The sequence below is a fragment of the Molothrus ater genome, chromosome 10 (genome assembly GCF_012460135.2).
Source record: "Molothrus ater isolate BHLD 08-10-18 breed brown headed cowbird chromosome 10, BPBGC_Mater_1.1, whole genome shotgun sequence".
NCBI classification, from domain to species: Eukaryota; Metazoa; Chordata; class Aves; order Passeriformes; family Icteridae; genus Molothrus; species Molothrus ater.
In genome coordinates, this window is record NC_050487.2 from 10022188 (window position 1) to 10041357 (window position 19170).

Here is a 19170-nt window from a genome sequence, read left to right on the forward strand (position 1 = left end):
GAGTGGAAGCGCCCCGGGACGCCGCGCAGGCAGCGCCGAGGGGGGGATGGCCGGCGGGGGCTGCCCCGGCCGCCTGGCGCCGGTGCTGCTGCTCGTCCTGCTCTGGCCGGGCCGCGCCGCGGCGGAGGTGAGTGAGCGCCGGGACGGGGCGGCGGCGCCGGGTCCCGCGGAGGCTGCGGCGGGCCCTGGGACACAGCGGGCTCGGCCCCGCGCTCCCCGCTGCCACCGCGCAGCGTTGGCCGCTGGTGGGGAAAGAAAGGTGAATGCGGGTGTTTTAAATGATGTACCGCGTATGCACGGCCGCGCAGGGCGAGAGGAGGCGAGGTGAAGTGAGGTGAGGCGCATCTCGCCCAGCTGCGGGGCACCGCTACCAGGACACCTCTGCCGGGCGGGGATGAGGACGGGAGAGAAGGCCGTGCACGGGGCACCGCGTCCCCGCTGGCCTCAGGAGCTCCCGCCCTTCCAGCTGAGGGGACGAACGGGGTGGGATGGGGGCTCCGTCCCGTCCCCAGCCCGGGAAGCGGCTGCGGAGGCCCGGCTGCGGGCACGAGGGATCCCGTGAGGGAGTGGGCGGCCAGGACGGAGCCCCGAGGGAGAGGATGGCCCCGAGGCAAACACCCCCGGATCGGCATTTACTGTCTGGACCACCTGTGCCTCCTTCATGACAAAATCATTTGACAGACTTGTCTTTCACGCTTAATGACAAGTGTCCATCACCGTTTGGTCAGTAAATTCTCCTAGATCATATTGTAGTCTTTTCTGTGCCTTTCTCCAGTGTCTGGTTATAAATTTGGATTGTACATTCCGGCTGGGAGAAGAGCAGGCAGCTGTGAGGGGACACGGCTCGGTGTAGTTCTCAATACTTCTGGCAGTTACCAAATAGAAAACTGCCGGTTTCGGTGAATTTCTAGCAGACATCAAACACATGAAACTGACAGTTTTAAAATTTCTGATAAACCTAAAGCACGCGAAAGTGACAGTTTTATTAAATTTCAGGTTCTTTCTCCCGTAATAGTCAACAATCTTAATTTTTTCTTGTATGAGTAGGTATGACTAAAGCTCTAACACCGTACATGGAAATCTTTACTGCCTCTCAAAATATTTTGAAGTTCACCTTTAGAAGGAAGAAATGTGATCTTGTACTTTGCTGTTGCTAAAGCAGAGCCACATTCTACTACAATTATCTGAAGTAGTCTAATTAGTAATAATGTTTCTTCTAAACTCCTGCAGGTTTTTCACTCACCCATTCTGGGTAGAGTGTCTGGAAACAGCATAAGCTCCTCATCCAATATGTTGGGTTTTTTCATGGCACTCTAACTCCACTGGCAGTCAAGTTCAGTCATTTAACAAAGATTTAATTGTTTTATTTGTAATGGCATTAAAATACCTCTTAGTTCTTATGTAGAACAGAGTTAACAGATCTATTTGAAAAGTATGTTTTCTGCAGAGTTGTTTCAGGCTCCATCCAGATCTGGATGTGGAAGATGTGGAAAATTAGCAACTCAAGACCTGTCTCTCTCTTCTGCCCAGTTTGCTGGTTTTTGTTCCTTTCTCCTCTTCCTCTGCTGATACCTGCCATCCATTGCCTTTGTTGCTCTGAAGAGGTGGATCTCATCATGTGGGCTTCTGGATGGCTTTTAGCAAGCACAGGCTGTGTTCCAGGAATGCCCCCCCTCTCCCACAACACACACACACTTTTTCTAAGCCTCTCTTCTGGTAGTTTTATCCAAACTCCTAATTAAATATTAGTGGCTACTGTAATTGACATGAGGTAATTGATGAATAAATCATTGCATCTTGGATAAACTGTTCGTTGCAAAGAAATAGTTAGTTAGTATAGTTAATGTTCTAAAATCATGCTACACTTTCATATGAAAATAAATTGATGTTTGACCAGCAAGCAATACTTCTGCTGATTGCATCAATTTAAAAATGTTTCAACATAGAAAATTTTAGGTGTAGTTTATTCCTGAAGACAGGAAAGAAAATGAGTCATTTGTGACTGCTGCTGTTTATACAGCAAATTTTAGTTTTGCTGCTTTTCACAGAGTCCAGACTTCTCTGCCCTTAGGAGGCTGAACTTTCTGGCACCTGCTAGGGAGTATTATTGTCTGCATTCTTGGCCACTGGCATGCTCTAATCACATCTTCTGAAAACTCAGCAGAAGTAGCATCTTCCCATGTCAAAGGCCTTTCAGCTTCTTTGATCAGCTTCTTTCTTCTTCCTTGACTTCAAAGAGTGGTGTTATAATTATTTGGATTTTTCTGCTGTTTATTTATATATTTTAGAATCATCATCATCAATATGTTTTCACAGGGTACAAGATTCTTCCTATTCTTCATCTTTTTTTCTTTCAGAAAAAAATGGATTTGCTTTTTCATTGCTTCATTTTGTCTAACAGCACCTGGAAGTGATAGTGTCTTGGTGTAAATGTACAATTCAATTAATTCCCTTCAGAGTGTCCTGTCTTTTGATATAATTTATGTACTTCTCTTATATCTTCAAATTAAGTACTAAGCTAAAATATTCCCTGAAATCTTGATGTTTCAAATGACACGTTGTTTCAGTTTTTCCTAATAGCAAAAATACCTTGGTCAAGTTTATTATTACTCAATCGATATTGTGGCATTGATCATTTCTATGATGCCATCATGTTAGTATTTTTTCAGAACAAGATAGAGAGAGTTTCTATTTCAGCAAGATTACTTGCTTGCAAGTTAGCTGCACCTCATCTTACTACCACTTTTTCATTTGTATTGTAAATACTGTTGCAATGTTTGTTAGCTCACAGGATTAAATTAGGTGCACCTTGTTATGTTCTTGCCTCCATCATGACATTTCATTTTTTTTGTCATGTGCTGGTGGCAAAGGAGGGGACATAACAACCTTGGTGACTGTAAGACTTGTGAAGATCTGTTTTGCATCCTCTTCCTCACGCATATTGTCTGTGACTAATGCAAGTGTTCATATTTCACAACTAATTTAATTTCTTACAAATGTTATAATTTGCATGCAAGTACTTAAAATGAATCTTCTTTGCTTCCTAATAGCAGTATTTTTTTCCCTAATTATATGTAATCTATATTGCTGTCACAAGTAGATCTTAATACATGGCTCTGGAAGGGAAAAATGATGTTCTACTTCAGCCCATGGCCATCTCCAAGGCTGGTGGGAATGGCATGCAGGCTTTTTTTGACCAGGAATCAAAGTGTTGGAGGCACCAAGTGTCCTGGTGAGAATGTTCCTTGTCTGATAGCCTTTGGAAGCACCCAGGTTCTTTGTTGCACAAGCAGCTGAGAAGGGAAATGTGCACCTGAATATACAAGAGAGTTCACAGAGCATGTTAGAAAAACAAGTCCTTTGTGAAGTGCCCTCTTTGATTTGGTTAATGTGATCCCAGCTCCAAAGTCAAGGAGGGTGTTAGTCTGAGAATTGGGTCCAACTTCTGCTAGACTTTTCTGCTCCTGGTTGCCTCTACTTTTTTTGTAATTCAGCCATCACCTCCACAGAGAAACAGCCCAGTGTCACAGCACTGCAGAGCAAGGCTTTTTCTACCAGGCCAAGAGAGGCAGCATAGATTAGCAGAGTTACCCTAGTGTTTGTGCATCAAAATGGATGGATTTCTGCTCCTTTGCAGCATGTTGCTCTGATGGCCAAGAAATGTGAAGTGTTCCTGTGTGTGTGCTGCATCTTACAACTGAAAGATGAACCTGCTTAGATGCCCTTAGTAAACACCTGTAAAAATTGAACTGTTGACACTTGATGCCTTTTCTAGAAAACCTACAAGACAAATCCACATTTAAGCAAAAGTCTATAATTCAAGTTATTTTGCTGGCTGAATAATTCCATTAAAATTCTTAGAGTAGGCAGGTTCTTTCTTCACTGCCTTGCATTTCATAGAGATAGAACCATTTTATTTATGATCTGTGCTAGCAGTCTCTTCTGCAATACCTAGAGCTGACTTGACATAACAGATCTTTGAAACAAAATACTTTGCTATTAAGTGTGACTAGTATGGGATGTCCGGTCATCTGTTTTACTGTCACATTCTCACCTTACTGCCTAACAAAGTAACACTAGAAGTATGTTGGCATGGATTACAGGAGCCTAGGAGGAAGGTGAAATCCAAAAAAAGACTTTTTTTTCAACTGTTTGCAGCCTCAGTCTCTCACAGTCACACTGAAAAAGCTCCATTTTGTCACACCTAATATATTTTTAGTTCCATTTTCATTATTTGTCTTACCCATTTTGGGTACAAGTCTCACAGGTTTACAGGTTTTCCATTTTGCCTGGCTTAGTGAAGCCATTTTAGCTAGGGCTTTGTGCTGCATTTTTCCACAGGCTGTTTTGGAGGAAGCTGCAGGAATAAGTGACCTTTAATTTTTTTTAATCTGTGAAATCACAGAGCCTTTCAAATAAGGAAAAACCAAAGCATGTGCAATAAGCCTTCTCTGAACAAGCTACTGTTGCTTTCATTGCTACTTGCATCACTAAACAGAAGATGCACACCAGGAATTTTATGAATATACAAATATACAGGCCTGAGGAGATGAAAATTTTAGTGAATATCATTCCCACACTCAACAGCTGGGAAGAAATACAAAATGTGTAAATTAATGATAACGATATTTGGTAGGTAAGCAAAAATTCACTAGTTAAATGGTGTGTATTCTTTGTTATTAGATTGCTCTTTTAAGGTGATTGTTAGGAAGGAAGAACACGGATGAATAAGCTGATTAAACACCCTTAAGAGTTTGCTACACAAAACAAAATTGTGTGGCCTGAATTGCTTAGTCTTTTTTTCCTTGGGGAAAAGAAAATATTTATTTCTGTTGTCCCCATGTCCTCTTCAAGTTCAGGAGAAGAAACCAACCCCACAGATGGAGTTTTTAGCTCCATCTTTGTAGATTTTACACATCTGAATATATCAGGAACAGTTTGGTTCTGGTAGTCCTTATCACAGCAACTTCAACCCTAGTGAGATGATTTGTAGAGTAAGGTATTGGTCATTATAAACATAAATGTAAATATATTCCATGGTTTAGAAGGAAAAGCATCATTCTCTTTGTCTAAAGAGAGAGAAATTCTGTATCTTCTCTTTATAGACCAAAAGTAATTTACACACACACACACCCTCTCCAAAACAGGAGATTTGAGAGCCTCCACATAGAGCTTTTCAGAACTGCACACAACATACCAGCTCTACTTGTATAGATACTGACTAATTTTATGCAATGTCTACAAAATAGGCCTTAGTGGCCATTGCTACAGAGCTCACAAATCATTTGAGTTTGTGAAAACTCAGTGTGTTTGGTTTGTTCTGCATTAAAACTTTTTATCTGTTTTATCCTAAGGCAATGATGAAGACATGGGCAAAGTGAAGATTGCTAAGCCCTACTCTTCTCACACTTCCTCACTGATAATGAGCTGGAGAGAAGGGAGAAGCTCAGTAGAATTAATTGTGCTGTATCTGCTTGAAGAAGAGTATGGTTGGCACCATGGGAGTTGCATGTGGAACACACTCCCAATGACACAGTGGTGTGTTTTCCTGTAGTAACAACTATGTTACAGTGGTTTCTTGGAACTTTTGTACAAACAGGCTTATTCACAGAAAAAAAAAAAAAGATAGGCTGTACAGTAAGTATATCAACAAAAAAAAAAAAAGAAGCAAGAGATATTAGAAATTCACTGAAAATTTTGTTTTCATCTGACTTATACTGTTTAACCTAAGGTTTATGTTACTGTTTTTTTATTGTGGTGAGTGTGGATACTTATGAGAGATTTGTCTAACACTACAAAACTCTTGTTATGCAAAGTTCTTAACCAACAGGGTTTTGCTATCAAAAGTAAGAGATTTTTTTCAAAGTGCTTTCAATCTCTGAAGTGAAAAAAGGGGCTCATACACCTGTTCCCCTTGGCATAATAGAAAGTTGTTTAAATGTTCACATACAGAGGTTCTTCCATTTCTCTCTACATGTCATTTAGCTTAGTTGGTTTGAAACACCATTATAAATATATCTTTATATTATGTGAATGAGCAAATCTCTCCTAAAAGAGCTCATACCAGTTTAAAATTAAGGATTTAAAGTAAGGAGATTCTTACCAAGTTCAGATAAAAATGTATGTTGACATCATGTGACCATGACTCGTGTATCTGTAAATTAAACACAAAGTCCTGCTTCTGTGAAGTGTTATGTTTTCCTATGACCACAAATGTTTAGGACTTCTCTCCTGCACCTCACACTGAAAGCAGCTCATAACCAGTAATACAAGGCCTGTGTCACCAACAAGGCATTTTGATTCAATAGCTATTCCCTGAGCAGGGTTCCCATTACAGGTGCTTATTGGAGCTTATTCAACAGCTGCACTGCCTGCAGCAGAGCAGTTGTCTCCTGCTGTGTCTTTTAGATCCAGGCTCTCTGTGTTGGGTGCTATTAGTTAAGTTACAGGTGTATTTCTTTATAATGGAAAGTCCAAATGAAATAATTTTCATCCTGTGCTAGGTATTCAACTGGTAAGCAAAATGCTGTGAATTGTGATAGCATACATGGCTGTTAACAGGAGTCTTCTAAGGTAGGAATGTCTGGCTGCCTTCCAGTTCACAAATGACTACACAATGTTTCAGGGTTTGGGAACTGACATATTTTCCTTCATCTCATCATCTCCTATTTCTGCTCTACGTTGTCTATACTTATTGAAGGCTTAATAATTTGGTTTTGTTGTACTGGTCCAGCAATCACTAAAAAAACACAAAGTTCTTCGTGGTCTTTGATAATTTTAATGAATTCATGTTTGATGCTTAGAATGCATGAAAAACTTTTAGTATACAGATTCTAATTGTGAGACTGGTATTTTGTTTTGACAGCAATGTTTTGGAGTGAGGGGACCTCATTCTCCAGGACCTTGCATGCTCCATGGTGATTTGCAGTTGTGCAACATGAGGAATATGCTGCCATGGTCACGTATCCACCTTGTCTAGCTAGAATTCCTGACTGCGCTAATCTAGATAAGTGTCTTAATACAGGTGCATCAGAAGAAAAAGATTTTCTTTATACAGCTTTTCTCACAGTGGGAAAAAAGTTTTTTTTCTGTAAAGCTTTGCCCTCAGATCCTCTTGTGCAGGTTAGGATAAATTTTCAAAACTGTAACTGTATCCAAGCTAGAAACTCTAGCTACCACCATCATGTTCTTCGGAAAGTACGACATTTAACATATGTGCAGCATACCTACTCCAACACAAATCTGCAGTGTGAATTAATGGCAGAGCAAAACTTTCCACTTCTTCTAATCACAATGTATTATTCCCACCTTTATTAGCTGCAATAGAAAACAGGTAGTAGAGAATGACTGAAATGGGCCTTTTGACGTTTTAAGCACTATATTAACATCAACTGTTGGAGCAGGCTTATTCTATGTGCTCAGTTGTGATTTATAGACGCAGCTGGGATGTGTAAAGTGATTGCTCTGCACTGAGACAGCCCAGGAAGAATTCAAAAATCTCCATGTGTCAGCAGCTCTTGAAAATTCACCATCAAGACTTAAAGGAGCTGTCTCACTGATACATAATTTTTAATAAGTATTGGCATTTAAGAGAAATTACAGAAAACTTGAAATTAGCTTCCACTTAGGACTACTGTGATGATGTGCATATTTTCAGGCTGCTCAGGATATCATTAATGAGCAGAAAGATGGAAAAGTATAAAAGAGTGGCATCACAGAAAAATAGATATTTTCCAGTAAGTCTTGTTCCACATAGTGATAGAGTTCTAATTCAATGATTCCTTAAGTCAGGAGATAAAGACCTAATGGCAGAGTAGGTGAGATGCTAATAAGTATCAAGTTTAAATGAAAAATTAGTTATGCACTTTTAAAAATAAGTCTGATCAGCAGTTAGAACAACCAGTGAAGGAAAGCAACAGCTTCATCACCCACTTGAGAGACACCTGGGCTATTTTTACTGTCCACAGTAATTAATGGCTATCCCCTGCACTCCTTTTAATTCATTTTAAAATACCTCATGTTGCACAGTCATCTTTCATTTATGTTAACCAGGATTTACTTCAGGCATCAGTGGAGTTCACCCATGAAATTAAAGACCAGTCAGGCCAAAAGTGCAAACTTAAGCCCCACTTCAGCCACTTTACTATATTCCTACACATTAAAATTAATTTCATCTCAGCTTTCATCTCAATATCCTGTGTTCTCTTGGTCTGAAATATACTTAAAGGATATGGTGCTTGTTTCCTGCAGCAACACATTTTGCTGCCTCTCTGTCCTAGATGCAGTATTTTTAATACAAATATGTATTTTGAAATTGTAGCTGAGCTACCCTGATCTTCTCTGGATCTGGAAAAACAAAGACTCTGTCAGTTCTGTCATTGTATATATCATCAAAAAATAGATCAGTGGAGAAATATGGGACCATCCTCACTTTGGCTCTGTTCCTCTGTACTCCACCTTCCTGCCTTTAAACCATTCCTGGTAGGACTGTGCTGCCCCACCAGTGTGAGTGGCAGCACTCAGAGCCTGTGCTAGGGACAGAATAGGAAGACTGGCATTGCTTGCTCTTCTCCTTACATTAAGACTTTGTCACATCCTTTGGCATATTCATGTTTGATAACATCTCTAAATACACTCTCTGACATTCTGCAAGTAACCAGTGCTACTGGCAAGGTGCTGAGAACTGTGTAAGATTCTCTCCAAATTAAGTTGCCACCACTGCAGTGGCTGGAGTAGCAGAGCCATGCTCAATCTACATTAACCTTTGCATGGGTGACACTATAATCTGTAATATGTTATTTCTTTCTTCTTTCTGTGTCACTTCTTTGAGGAATTATGTGAAGGAGAGGACTGGAATACTTTCGAAGCAGTTGGTTAAGTTACTCTCTGAATCAGGAACAGGAAGAGGTCAGAGCCCCATAGAATCCAACCCCATAGTGTAGGAAGGGCAATTCAGTGTTATGGATAAGGATGCACCCACTGAACCAAACATTAACCAGTGCAGTAAATGTGCCTCAGCGTGTACCACTGGAATCATGTATCTGTTTAATATAACACTGTAACTATCACTAAAAACACTTTGGAGAAGAGCTCCTCTGTAAATTACTCCAAGTGCTGTGGGGTTTTAATTTTGGTTCATTGGTGAATTGATTTGATATTCATATAATGATCTGGCTGTATCCTTTGACCTAGATTTTAGATCAAAAATATTCTTCATCTAAATATTTGAAAGAAATGTAAATTATTATAATGAAAATCACAAAACCAAAAAATATGCAGTAAACCTGTGGCTTTGGTTAATACACTTATTTATATAGACGTTATTGTGAGAATTTTCAATAAACTGTTAATACCTAATATTCAGTTTCCTTATTTTATAACCTGGAAACATCATATTGGGTTTGTATGATCCTTTGATAAAGAAGCTGCAGGCATCTTGGAAGGATGTGAAAGCATCCTGCAGTATAAGTGAGCAATGATTTTTTGGTTCAAAGCTCCTGTACAGAAGGCGTAATCTAATCTTACATAAAAAATCATATGCCAAAACATTTAGTATTATCCAGCTAACTGACTGTGTAATGTTAAATCATTGGTCTTTTCAGTTTAGTTTAGAGTGATATGTGTACACAAAAAGACCTAAATAGATCTGAAAGCTTCCTAATGGCAAATTAAACATACTCTAAGCATTCTGACTTCTTGAAGAGCAAAGGCTCTCTTTCTTTCAATAGTTTATTAACTTAGATTAATTGTATAGTGTCATAATTTTCTACATGTTCATGCATTTCTCTTCACATTGGATCATCTTTGATTATAAGATAAAAGGGTTTGTTCTGTATCTGTACACGTCAAATCTTCTGCAGATTATACCTCTTATGGGAGAGTAGCTTCATTTTTGGATTTCTCTACATGTCCTGAAAACTGTGCTTTGCATACAGATGTTGGAAAGATCTGCTTCTACTTTGCTTTCACAGGCAGGAATAAGGTACAACTCCATGAAGGTCTATAGAATTATAATAGTACATATCTGTGTATACATCTTACCTTGAGCAACTGCCCTTTTTGTATTGCTTAGCAGACCTCTACCAATAATCACTTTTGAAGAGAATGGTTTGGTATGCAAGGTACTGTCATTGAATAAGGAACAAGAAAATCAGTTCTATTATAAACGAACCCAAATTTATTTTGAGATATACATCACTTTATTCTCTTGTATTGATGCTTAAAGTCTTAAAATATCTGTCATATAACTGACTTGATGAATTTAGATTATCCAGTGCCAGACTGACTGATCTCACCAAGAAGAAATCAGGATACTGTTTGTTGTTGATTCTGCACTAGTTCTTATTCTTGTATTCCTGGTGATATAATCATATTGATTAATATAATAGTAAAGGTAGCATAGTTAGATGGTTTCTGTTTCACGTGATACCTTTGTTTTCCAAATTTCTGATGCAGTACCACTTGAATTCTAGCTGTCAGATCACAGTAAGAGTGAGTCTTCTTTAAGTATGACAAAGAATTAACTGTTTAATGTTTGCAATTCTTTAGAAATCTAGCTTGAAATATCAAGTAGCCACCTATTCATCTGTCTATAAATCAGAGGCAGACACAATAATTTCTTGAGGATTTGCCTTTCAATAGACAACTGATTTTAATTTCTGCTTATTTTGTAAATTAATGTTTAAGTATCTGTTCACTGGAGGACTGCTCCCTGTAGCTGTTTTTAAATTGATGGATGGCATCATCTTCCCTAAGTTCGACCACCTAAAAGACAAGCAGCAACTGTAAGGAATTGTCAAGTCCATACAGAGCAGCAACTACTTGCAGCATTATTCCTCCATCATAAAAGAAACATAAAAGTTACAAATTTGAAACACTGTGACTGTTGTAATGTGAGAAATTGTAGGGGGTAGTGAATTCTGTCTGCAAGATCTCACTAATGCTCTTATTTGTCTCAACAGACAATACAGAAGAATAATGAGCTCTTTGCCACTGTTGTGAATTGCCTCTTCACAAACATTTTTTTACAAGTTTTATTATTTGTGAAATAATTACTTACTAAAACCACTGAGATCTTACTTGCCTCTCTCCAAACAACTCAATGAGAAAAAGAATTGTATTATAACGTTTGTATTTTTGTTTTTCAGAACTGTGTATGCAAAGGTAAAAGTCCCTGCTTTTGTGATAGCACAAAAGGTAGTAAGGTAAGAACAGATATATTTTCCTTTTTGAATATTACCTTAAATACTCGGAAATTGTTGGTACATTACTTCAGTTGATACAGTGAGTGAATTTAGTGCATGATGGTATTTTGCCAGTAGAGTCTACAGAGAATGATTACCTTACAAAGTTCTGTTAACTTTGGGGAAACTGTTCAACCAAGCCTTTTCAACTGAATTTTTTTCTGCATTATTATGTTTACAGCACTGTATGATGTTTGGACACCAGCAGAACAACTGCCCAAAAACACCAGGTCTCTTTCACTAACCCCTAACAAATGCCATTACCTTGGCAGCTGCTCTCCTGTTATAAATTTCATAACGCCATCAGGAGTCTCATGCTCAGTGCTTCCCTCTTTCCATCTCTGGACCCTGCCCACCCCCCTTTGCCAGTTCCTGAAGGAAAGCTGCACATACTGGCATCGAACAGATAAACTTCTTGTATATCAAGCAGGGCATGAGTTTCTGGGTCCTAATCACAAACACCTTGCCAACACTGAAGGAGCAGCAAATCCATCAGCAGTAACAGATCCACGGCTCTGCCTGTTGCCAATAGCAGCTTGGCAGAGGCTCTGAGTGGCTTTTAGAAAAACCTAAATTACACAAATGCCAAAAATTCTTTGGAACTCCTGCTCGCAGTTGGAAGAACAACTGATTCACAAATGAAAGGGGCATTATTGAAGAAGTCATGGTTGCAAATTAGGTGAGCCATGAACACAGAAGTTGCCATACTTAACCTTATCAACAGATTTCAGACATCTATAAAGATCTAGGACTATGGTTAGTCCCACTGATTCGTCCCATCTGCCTTTTATGAAGTTGGAGAAAATTTATCTGGAAGTAAATATGCTCATTATTAAAATATATATTAATAAGTGGGAAAGGAGAATACTAATATTTTTAGTAAAATCTCCCTGTTTATTTTTCATATTACTAGTTGGTCTAACCTGACTTTGTCCTAAACAGTGAAATTGAAACCAGTTGAAAACCTAGAAAAAAATAAGCTGCCCACTAAAAGAGAAATATTAATAAAATGGACACCCACAACTTGTCTTTATCAGTTCCATGGAAAATAACTGAACAATTTGTGGCTAAGAGTAAATAATTGTTTAGACTGATGAAGTTTTACATGCAGAAAATCAGGATAATTGCATTAATCAACATGTTTTGGTCATTATTCAGTGTTTAGAATTCTCCAACCTGAAAATCTTCAAATCTTGTCGATCTGCTAAGAAGAAAGTGTAGCTAAAATTGCCTTTTCTGTAGAGAGGGCAGTGAAGCTGTCAGGAGAGCTCTGGATTCAGCAGCACCGCGTGGCTCTTGGCACGGGCAGGCAGGTGGAGTTGGGTTTTCCTGGGAGCTGGCGCCGAACCCCCCCCAGCGGCTCATCCTGGGATAGCAGTCATCCTCCTACCTTGGGATGCTGCTACAGAACATAAAATAGAAATAAACTTTTTTATAATAAGCTATGCCGATTTCTTATATAGATCTCACACACTCTTTATAATGCAATTCTTATTTTATATGTGTCAAAGTATTATTGGATTACATTCTGTCTTGAGAGAGACAAATATATGTAATTACTATTTTTAAAATTTTTATTTCATTCAGAAGCTATTTAAAATCTGGTGAGTTTGTGGGATTTTGAAGAGTGAGAATTGGTACAGGGAAAAGCCAGAATATTTTGGCTTCCCAGAGACATCTCTTGGCTTCTGTCTTGTACATCAAATAGAACAATCAAACTTTGTCGCAGCAAAATTTCACATGCTTTCTTTGTATAATTTTGTATAAAGCAATAGGAAAATTGGCTCTGAGAGAACTGATAATCCCATTCTGTCTCTCCCATGTCATGCTGTGATGTCTTGAACCAGCAGCTCTTCACTGATGTAAAAAAGAGCATACTCAATTGCTGCTGTCTGAAGGGCTGAAACACCTTTTCCATGAGCTTCCAGGCTTGAAACATATCATTTAAACCAAATTAAGACTTGCATCTTCTATATTTAACTAAAAAACTGAAAATGCCCCTTTCACTCTAGCTTGGTCTTCTGTATTCTGTTTCCATACCTTCAATTGTGTTTCCTTTAGTTTATTTATTTGAATTTGATCTTAAAAAAAAAAAAGTGAAAAAGTAATTTGATTAGATTCAGAAAAATTTAAGATATTTGTCATGTAAAGAAAGGGGGTTTTAGTCTGTCTGAATGGTTTTGTTGTATTTGACTCCCACTGTTTTCTTCCTTGGTTTTCATGAAGAGAAATTGATGGTTTGGAACTGATTTGGTTTACAGCAGAAACTGTAGGCACACAGTTTGTGGTGATTGGGATGGGGCTGGCCAAGCCTCATCCCCAACGGGCACAGCTGTGAGCAGCACTGACAGCAATGAGCCATGGAGTGCCCAGGGGCACTGCCCAACCACCAAAGGGAGCAGAGGGCACACAGGTGCAGGGCATCAACAGGAGGGGATAAAAGGCTGGGCTAAAGAACAAGGAGGGCTGACTCTTGCAGCCTTCTGAAATGGTGTGGTGTTGCGCTGTATGGGTTGAGCTTTCTGGTGTATTGTGGCTGTCTCAACTGCAGTGTGTGCTGTGGCACATGCTGTGACAAGCAGCCATTAAGTCTCTCAATTTTTGTTGCTAAACATAATACAGAAATATTAATAAGGAATACATATCAGCTGCTTTCGTAAACTTTTAATGCTGTCAGCTAACTTCTATACTCTACAAAATCCTGAGTACTATCTTGTGCTCTGACAATTCAGCCATACTTACAAGCATGTGGTGCTGTGGGGCCAAGGCAGCCCAGAGATGGACCACAAAAACAGGTCAGTGTTAACAAGGGCAGTGGATCTGCCACAGCAGCAGAAAGCCAAGGGGTACTGAAAGTAATGAATGCCTCAGAAATAAGCTATCAAAAGGAGAATTCATGGATATTTGAAGAGTTTAATTATTTTAATGTTTACAGGGTGAAAAAGGCTTTCCTGGTGTTCCAGGTCCACCTGGTCAAAGAGGCTTTCCTGGTCCAGAAGGGCCTCCAGGGCCACAGGGACCAAAGGTAGGTATGTATGTGAGACAGAGATACACACAGAGAAACTACTGTGCTTGACAGTCAAAGTTAGCTATGGCTGTGTAGACTATTCTGTTTTACAAAACCACACCAAAACCTGTTTTAGAGCTTCCCATTTGGTAGAGATGTTGTTTGGTCATCAGCTGCAAGGGTCATTTTTACTGCATCAGAGTAGAGCTGATATGACCATGGGCTTTGTTGTCAGTTGTCCATTGGCCAGTGCTAAAGCAGCTGGACTAAACTGCCAGAGACAATGAACATAGGCCTAGACAGATTTTTGCAGCATACCTCAATTTTTGTCTTTGTATCAATTAACATCTTGACATTTGTTGCAGAAAAGAAAGCAAACAAGCTACTAATGAGGCAAATATGAAAAATATATTTAAGAAAATTTGAAGGGAAACATGTTTTTTAAGATAGATCTTGGCCTGTTTAGGAAATACCTGGTTGCCTGCAGTATGGAATGGCTTTATTTATTTATATAGCTGACTTTGTGTGCACATATTGGTATTGATATTGAAAATATTGCATGTCCTGTTGACATTTATGTGCTCTTTCTCAATTGAAATGTACCAAAAAACATGAGTTTCCATTTTTGATCTAGGGTTCTCCAGGGCTTACAGGCTTAGTTGGACCCAAAGGTATCCGAGTAAGTGTTTGTATTTTAAACAAACTTTCATGTATTAGATGTCATGGTAGTTGCCAACTTGGTTCAATAATTTGTGAAAATAAAAGCAATACATTATGTCTGATTTCAACGTATGGTTAAAATTTATGACACAGTGTATATACTAGTATTATTTATTTCTAGAACTCTTGCCCTTTTTTGCTGCACCGTACCTCCAAGGTTGTTGCTGTATGTATTTAATATTTGGCTATGCAGTGAAAAATTCAGACTAGAATACCACAAAGAGTTGTTTGGGATTTTTCCTTGTGGACAAAACCAGTGTGTGTTACCTGTGTGTAACCATTATGCTCGGTTCACAGTCAGAAGAGCTAAGGAAGTAATGATCTTTTAATAGAATCATACTTGCATTCATTCTTAATATGACTGTAATCAAAGAAAAATTGCCTAATGAGCTTTTCTTTAATATTCATAATATTACTTCTCTGGTTTAATATCATTAGGGAGTCCCAGGAATACCTGGATTTTCAGGTCCTCCAGGCCTTCCCGTAAGTAGAAATGAAACTGATTTAACCATTTCTCTCTTACTTCAGTCTTTTGTGCACAATTACCCTCAGCTCAATGTGCTCACTCTAGTCTCAACATCAGCATTGTCTCTGTCAATTGGCCTAGAGATAAAAATCTTGGCATCAGCAATTCTTAGTCATTGTAATGATTTAAGAGCACATTGTAATCTGTCAAGTCTTGTGAAACATTGCTCCAACATAAACTCTTTCAGTGTTTCTGAAAGGCAATATGAACGTACAAAAACAAAGCTTGTGTCAATTTTCGTGCTTCTTTTAGGGTGAACCAGGAACTGTTGGTCCTCCTGGGCTCCCAGGTGTTCCAGGATGCAATGGCACAAAGGTACAAACCAAGCTGAGTGTTCTGGAGATTGCATTTGGCTGTGCATGGGAATGGAGAAAAAGTGATCTAAATTTCCCCCAATCTACAACTTTGATTTGTTTTGCTTTGTGACTTTATCAGCTAGAAAAACTTGTGTCATGGGACCAGAGAAAGGAAAAGTGCTACTTTTTTGTGCAAAATAAATACTTCAATAATACATTCTAATGGCCTTGGCTAAAAGATAAGAATAACATTTGATATTTTGACAGATAATACTTTTTTCATTAAATCCAGGAGACCTAATCACTTTTGTCCAATGTCTCCTTTTGTTGCAATGGGTTATAAAGAAGATAGCTAATCCATTTTTATTTTGCCAGTATCTAGCTTGCAGTTGGCAATTCATAAATCCTGAAAGTAATTAAGTGAAAAGGCTCAGTGTTAAGTAACAGATTTACCAGGTTTTCTTTGCTCTATGAGCATTCTGAAAGGAGTCAGAATAATCCCTATTACAGAAAATCACTGATTTCTAGTGAAACTGTGAACTAATCTGAACAGTCTAGGGTAGAAGTCAAGCTGCATAAAATGCAAGAAAAATCCTCTTCTAGCAAAATACAGTGGTCATGAACTCACAGTGCACTTAGTTGTGATAGCATAGAAAACTTCTGTGATCATTTGACAAAATCAGGCCAAATAATAAACCATAAAATGCATTAACAGTTACTCTTACTACTTTCAGGGTGACCAAGGATTTCCAGGTCCTCCAGGTCGAAGAGGTGCTCCAGGCCTTCCAGTAAGTGTGAAATTCATGATTGTGTGCATTCCCACCACACAAAGCCAGTCCCTGAAGGAGAATAAAGCCTCATGGTAGCTCATGCTGACAACAGTTGAACTATATAGGTATCCCCATTTTATTAGTATGAAAACTGTGTGATAAAGAGAACAAAGTTAAAAGTAATACCTTATTGTCTACATGTTGGGCCTCAACTTCTTAGCTAGTGACTGCATGAAATTCATTGACTGGAGTTAGTTCTCATGGGATACTCATGAAAATTTACCCCTAAAAGTGTTCAAGATATATTTAATAGATTGCAGTTTCAGTTCATGCCTAAGTATCTTTGAGGAAATAATGGCTTAATTAAGTTGTTAAGAACCAGGAATCAAACCCAGAACTTCTCACTCTGGGTACACTGCTCTGATCCCAGGATTTGGGTTTTTTTTCACTGTAGAAATGTGTTTGAAAGAGAAACTTTTAAACAAATGGAAAAGAAATGCTGTCTTTTTAAGTTCTAGTGGCTTCAAATCTACTAACTTATAAATATGATCTTTATTTTACCAGCTTTGCTGATTTTGTTTATTCATTTATTAATTTCAGGTGTCAAAGCTGTTCTGCCTTCAGTTATAGAGTTGTACCTGTGAGATAGGGCATATTGTTTAAAAATAGTCATTCTTCTTAAATTGAAGTCTGGCCCAGTAAACATGAACCTGACTATGTACCTTCTTCATGAAAATAAATCATCTGAAGAGCACAAAGCTTAGACACTGTTTAAAGTGTGTTATTTCAGCACTTTTATTTTTCTGTTTCAATTTGATTGTTCTTCTTCCTAGGGAGTTGCTGGTATCAAAGGAGAGAAGGTCAGTTTTTTGCAAGATGTGACATGAAATATTTATTGGTTATCAACAATTTGTGTGTATCTTTTTTAATAGTAGAACTATCCATAGTAGACAGTTTCCATCATTATGCACTTCTGATGTTGCTTATTTCCCTACAAACTGTATTAGAAGATTTGTTGCACTACAGAGTTCTGCAGCATAACTTTTTATGTTTCTTTTTATCTAATTGTCCAGGGGTACCCTGCAGAGGGATATAGCCAAGAGTATGGTGCAAAAGGTGATCCTGGATTACCAGGAATGCCTGGTCTCCAGGTAACTCAAAATAATGGGTGCTGAGATAGATACGTATAAAAATATACAGTTATATGTATAAGCACTTTCTATATAACATGAGTATATATTACAATTGTTTGGTATTTTACATGACTTAAGTGTATTTACTTAATATAGAAACAGTGTTTTTTACAATTGTGTCATTGATTTCTAAACCAAAATCAGTCAGTTTGCAGGCCAGTCAGATTGCAGTAAAACAGTACTTCAGGTAGGGAGGAAAACTGGTCACAGATCTATGAGTTTACCCCTACGCATATAGAATAGAATAGCTCAGCTGGGAGGGACCTATAATGGCCATCAAGTCCAACTGCTAAAATTCCCATTGAAGACTGAACAGGATAGACCAGCTCAACTTCTAGAGTACTAACAAAGCAAAGACTGGTCCATATTTCAAGAATGAACATTTTCAGGGGAAATGACATTTCTTCTAACTATTGGAATAAACAGAGAGCATTAAATTAAAATAAATATTTTTATTTTCTATTTTCCATTTCTTTGAAAAAACTTTAAAGTATAGGATTTATTGCATAGAATATTTGAAGGATTGAAAGCTTATTAGAGGCATTAATAGGCCATATGGATTATGAGTCCACATTTCTTAGAGGACTTGCTTACATCCTCACTTGAGTAGTTTAGTTTTAGAACAGATGTTTTCTCGTGTTTCAAAACATATGCCAAATAATGAAACAGTGAGGAAGAATTATACTTCTGTGTTTCCCTGAGACAGGAGAAGGAAATTCAGAAGCAGAGCTGCTCCTCTGTTTCTCATTCACTTCATTGAATTTGGTGTTGTATTTTGCTCATAATCTTGCCATGAGATTGATTCCTGTTTCTTTTTTAATATGCAGGGTGCCCAGGGTGCTCAAGGATATCCTGGGGAACTTGGACCACAGGGCCCTCCAGGACCATTAGTATGAATTTGTTTCACTTGTTACTTTAACCTGTGATTGTCCCTAAACCCTACGGAATTACACAGATACAAGTACTTGATTCTCCCAGACTTATTTGAGATCTAGACAGGTGTATGTAAAAACTGTGTTTTTCTGCACACATCTGATTTTTTTTCAGTTTCTTTTGATTATTTTTATGCATGATAATTTCTATATTTTCAGAAGCATACCTTGTCCATGTAGGCATAAATTTTAATTTTCAAATAACTATCTATTAATTCGCTTTAAACACTAATATGCATAACATTGAGAGATGCATATGTTTGCAACTATACTGTGTAAACAATCTGTCACCCGCTGACAATGGCTTGCAGTTGTAAAGGTGGAGGGGAGTAAAAATGGGATAGAAGTTCTGTGGAAGTTGGATACTTCAAAACACCTATATCAGAGACTTAGAAGATTGTAAGTTTTTAGCTGAGGATTTTTTTGTGTGTTTTGTAGGGCATGCCAGGAAAACCAGGACCTCCTGGACCTAAGGTAGTCTCA

General features: G+C 38.4%; 1 protein-coding gene across 1 annotated transcript in view; it reads left to right on the top strand.

Moving 5' to 3' along the window:
- The first annotated feature begins 394 nt into the window (after positions 1–394).
- Positions 395–19170, top strand: part of COL4A3 (collagen type IV alpha 3 chain) — a 55292-nt gene continuing 36516 nt past the window's right edge. Inside the window, exons 1-10 of the mRNA XM_036388946.1 lie at positions 395–558; positions 11148–11163; positions 14179–14268; positions 15409–15453; positions 15749–15811; positions 16527–16580; positions 17396–17422; positions 17636–17713; positions 18583–18645; positions 19126–19161. Coding sequence (XP_036244839.1) covers positions 395–558; positions 11148–11163; positions 14179–14268; positions 15409–15453; positions 15749–15811; positions 16527–16580; positions 17396–17422; positions 17636–17713; positions 18583–18645; positions 19126–19161 — 636 coding nt within the window. The remainder of the gene's footprint in view (positions 559–11147; positions 11164–14178; positions 14269–15408; positions 15454–15748; positions 15812–16526; positions 16581–17395; positions 17423–17635; positions 17714–18582; positions 18646–19125; positions 19162–19170) is intronic.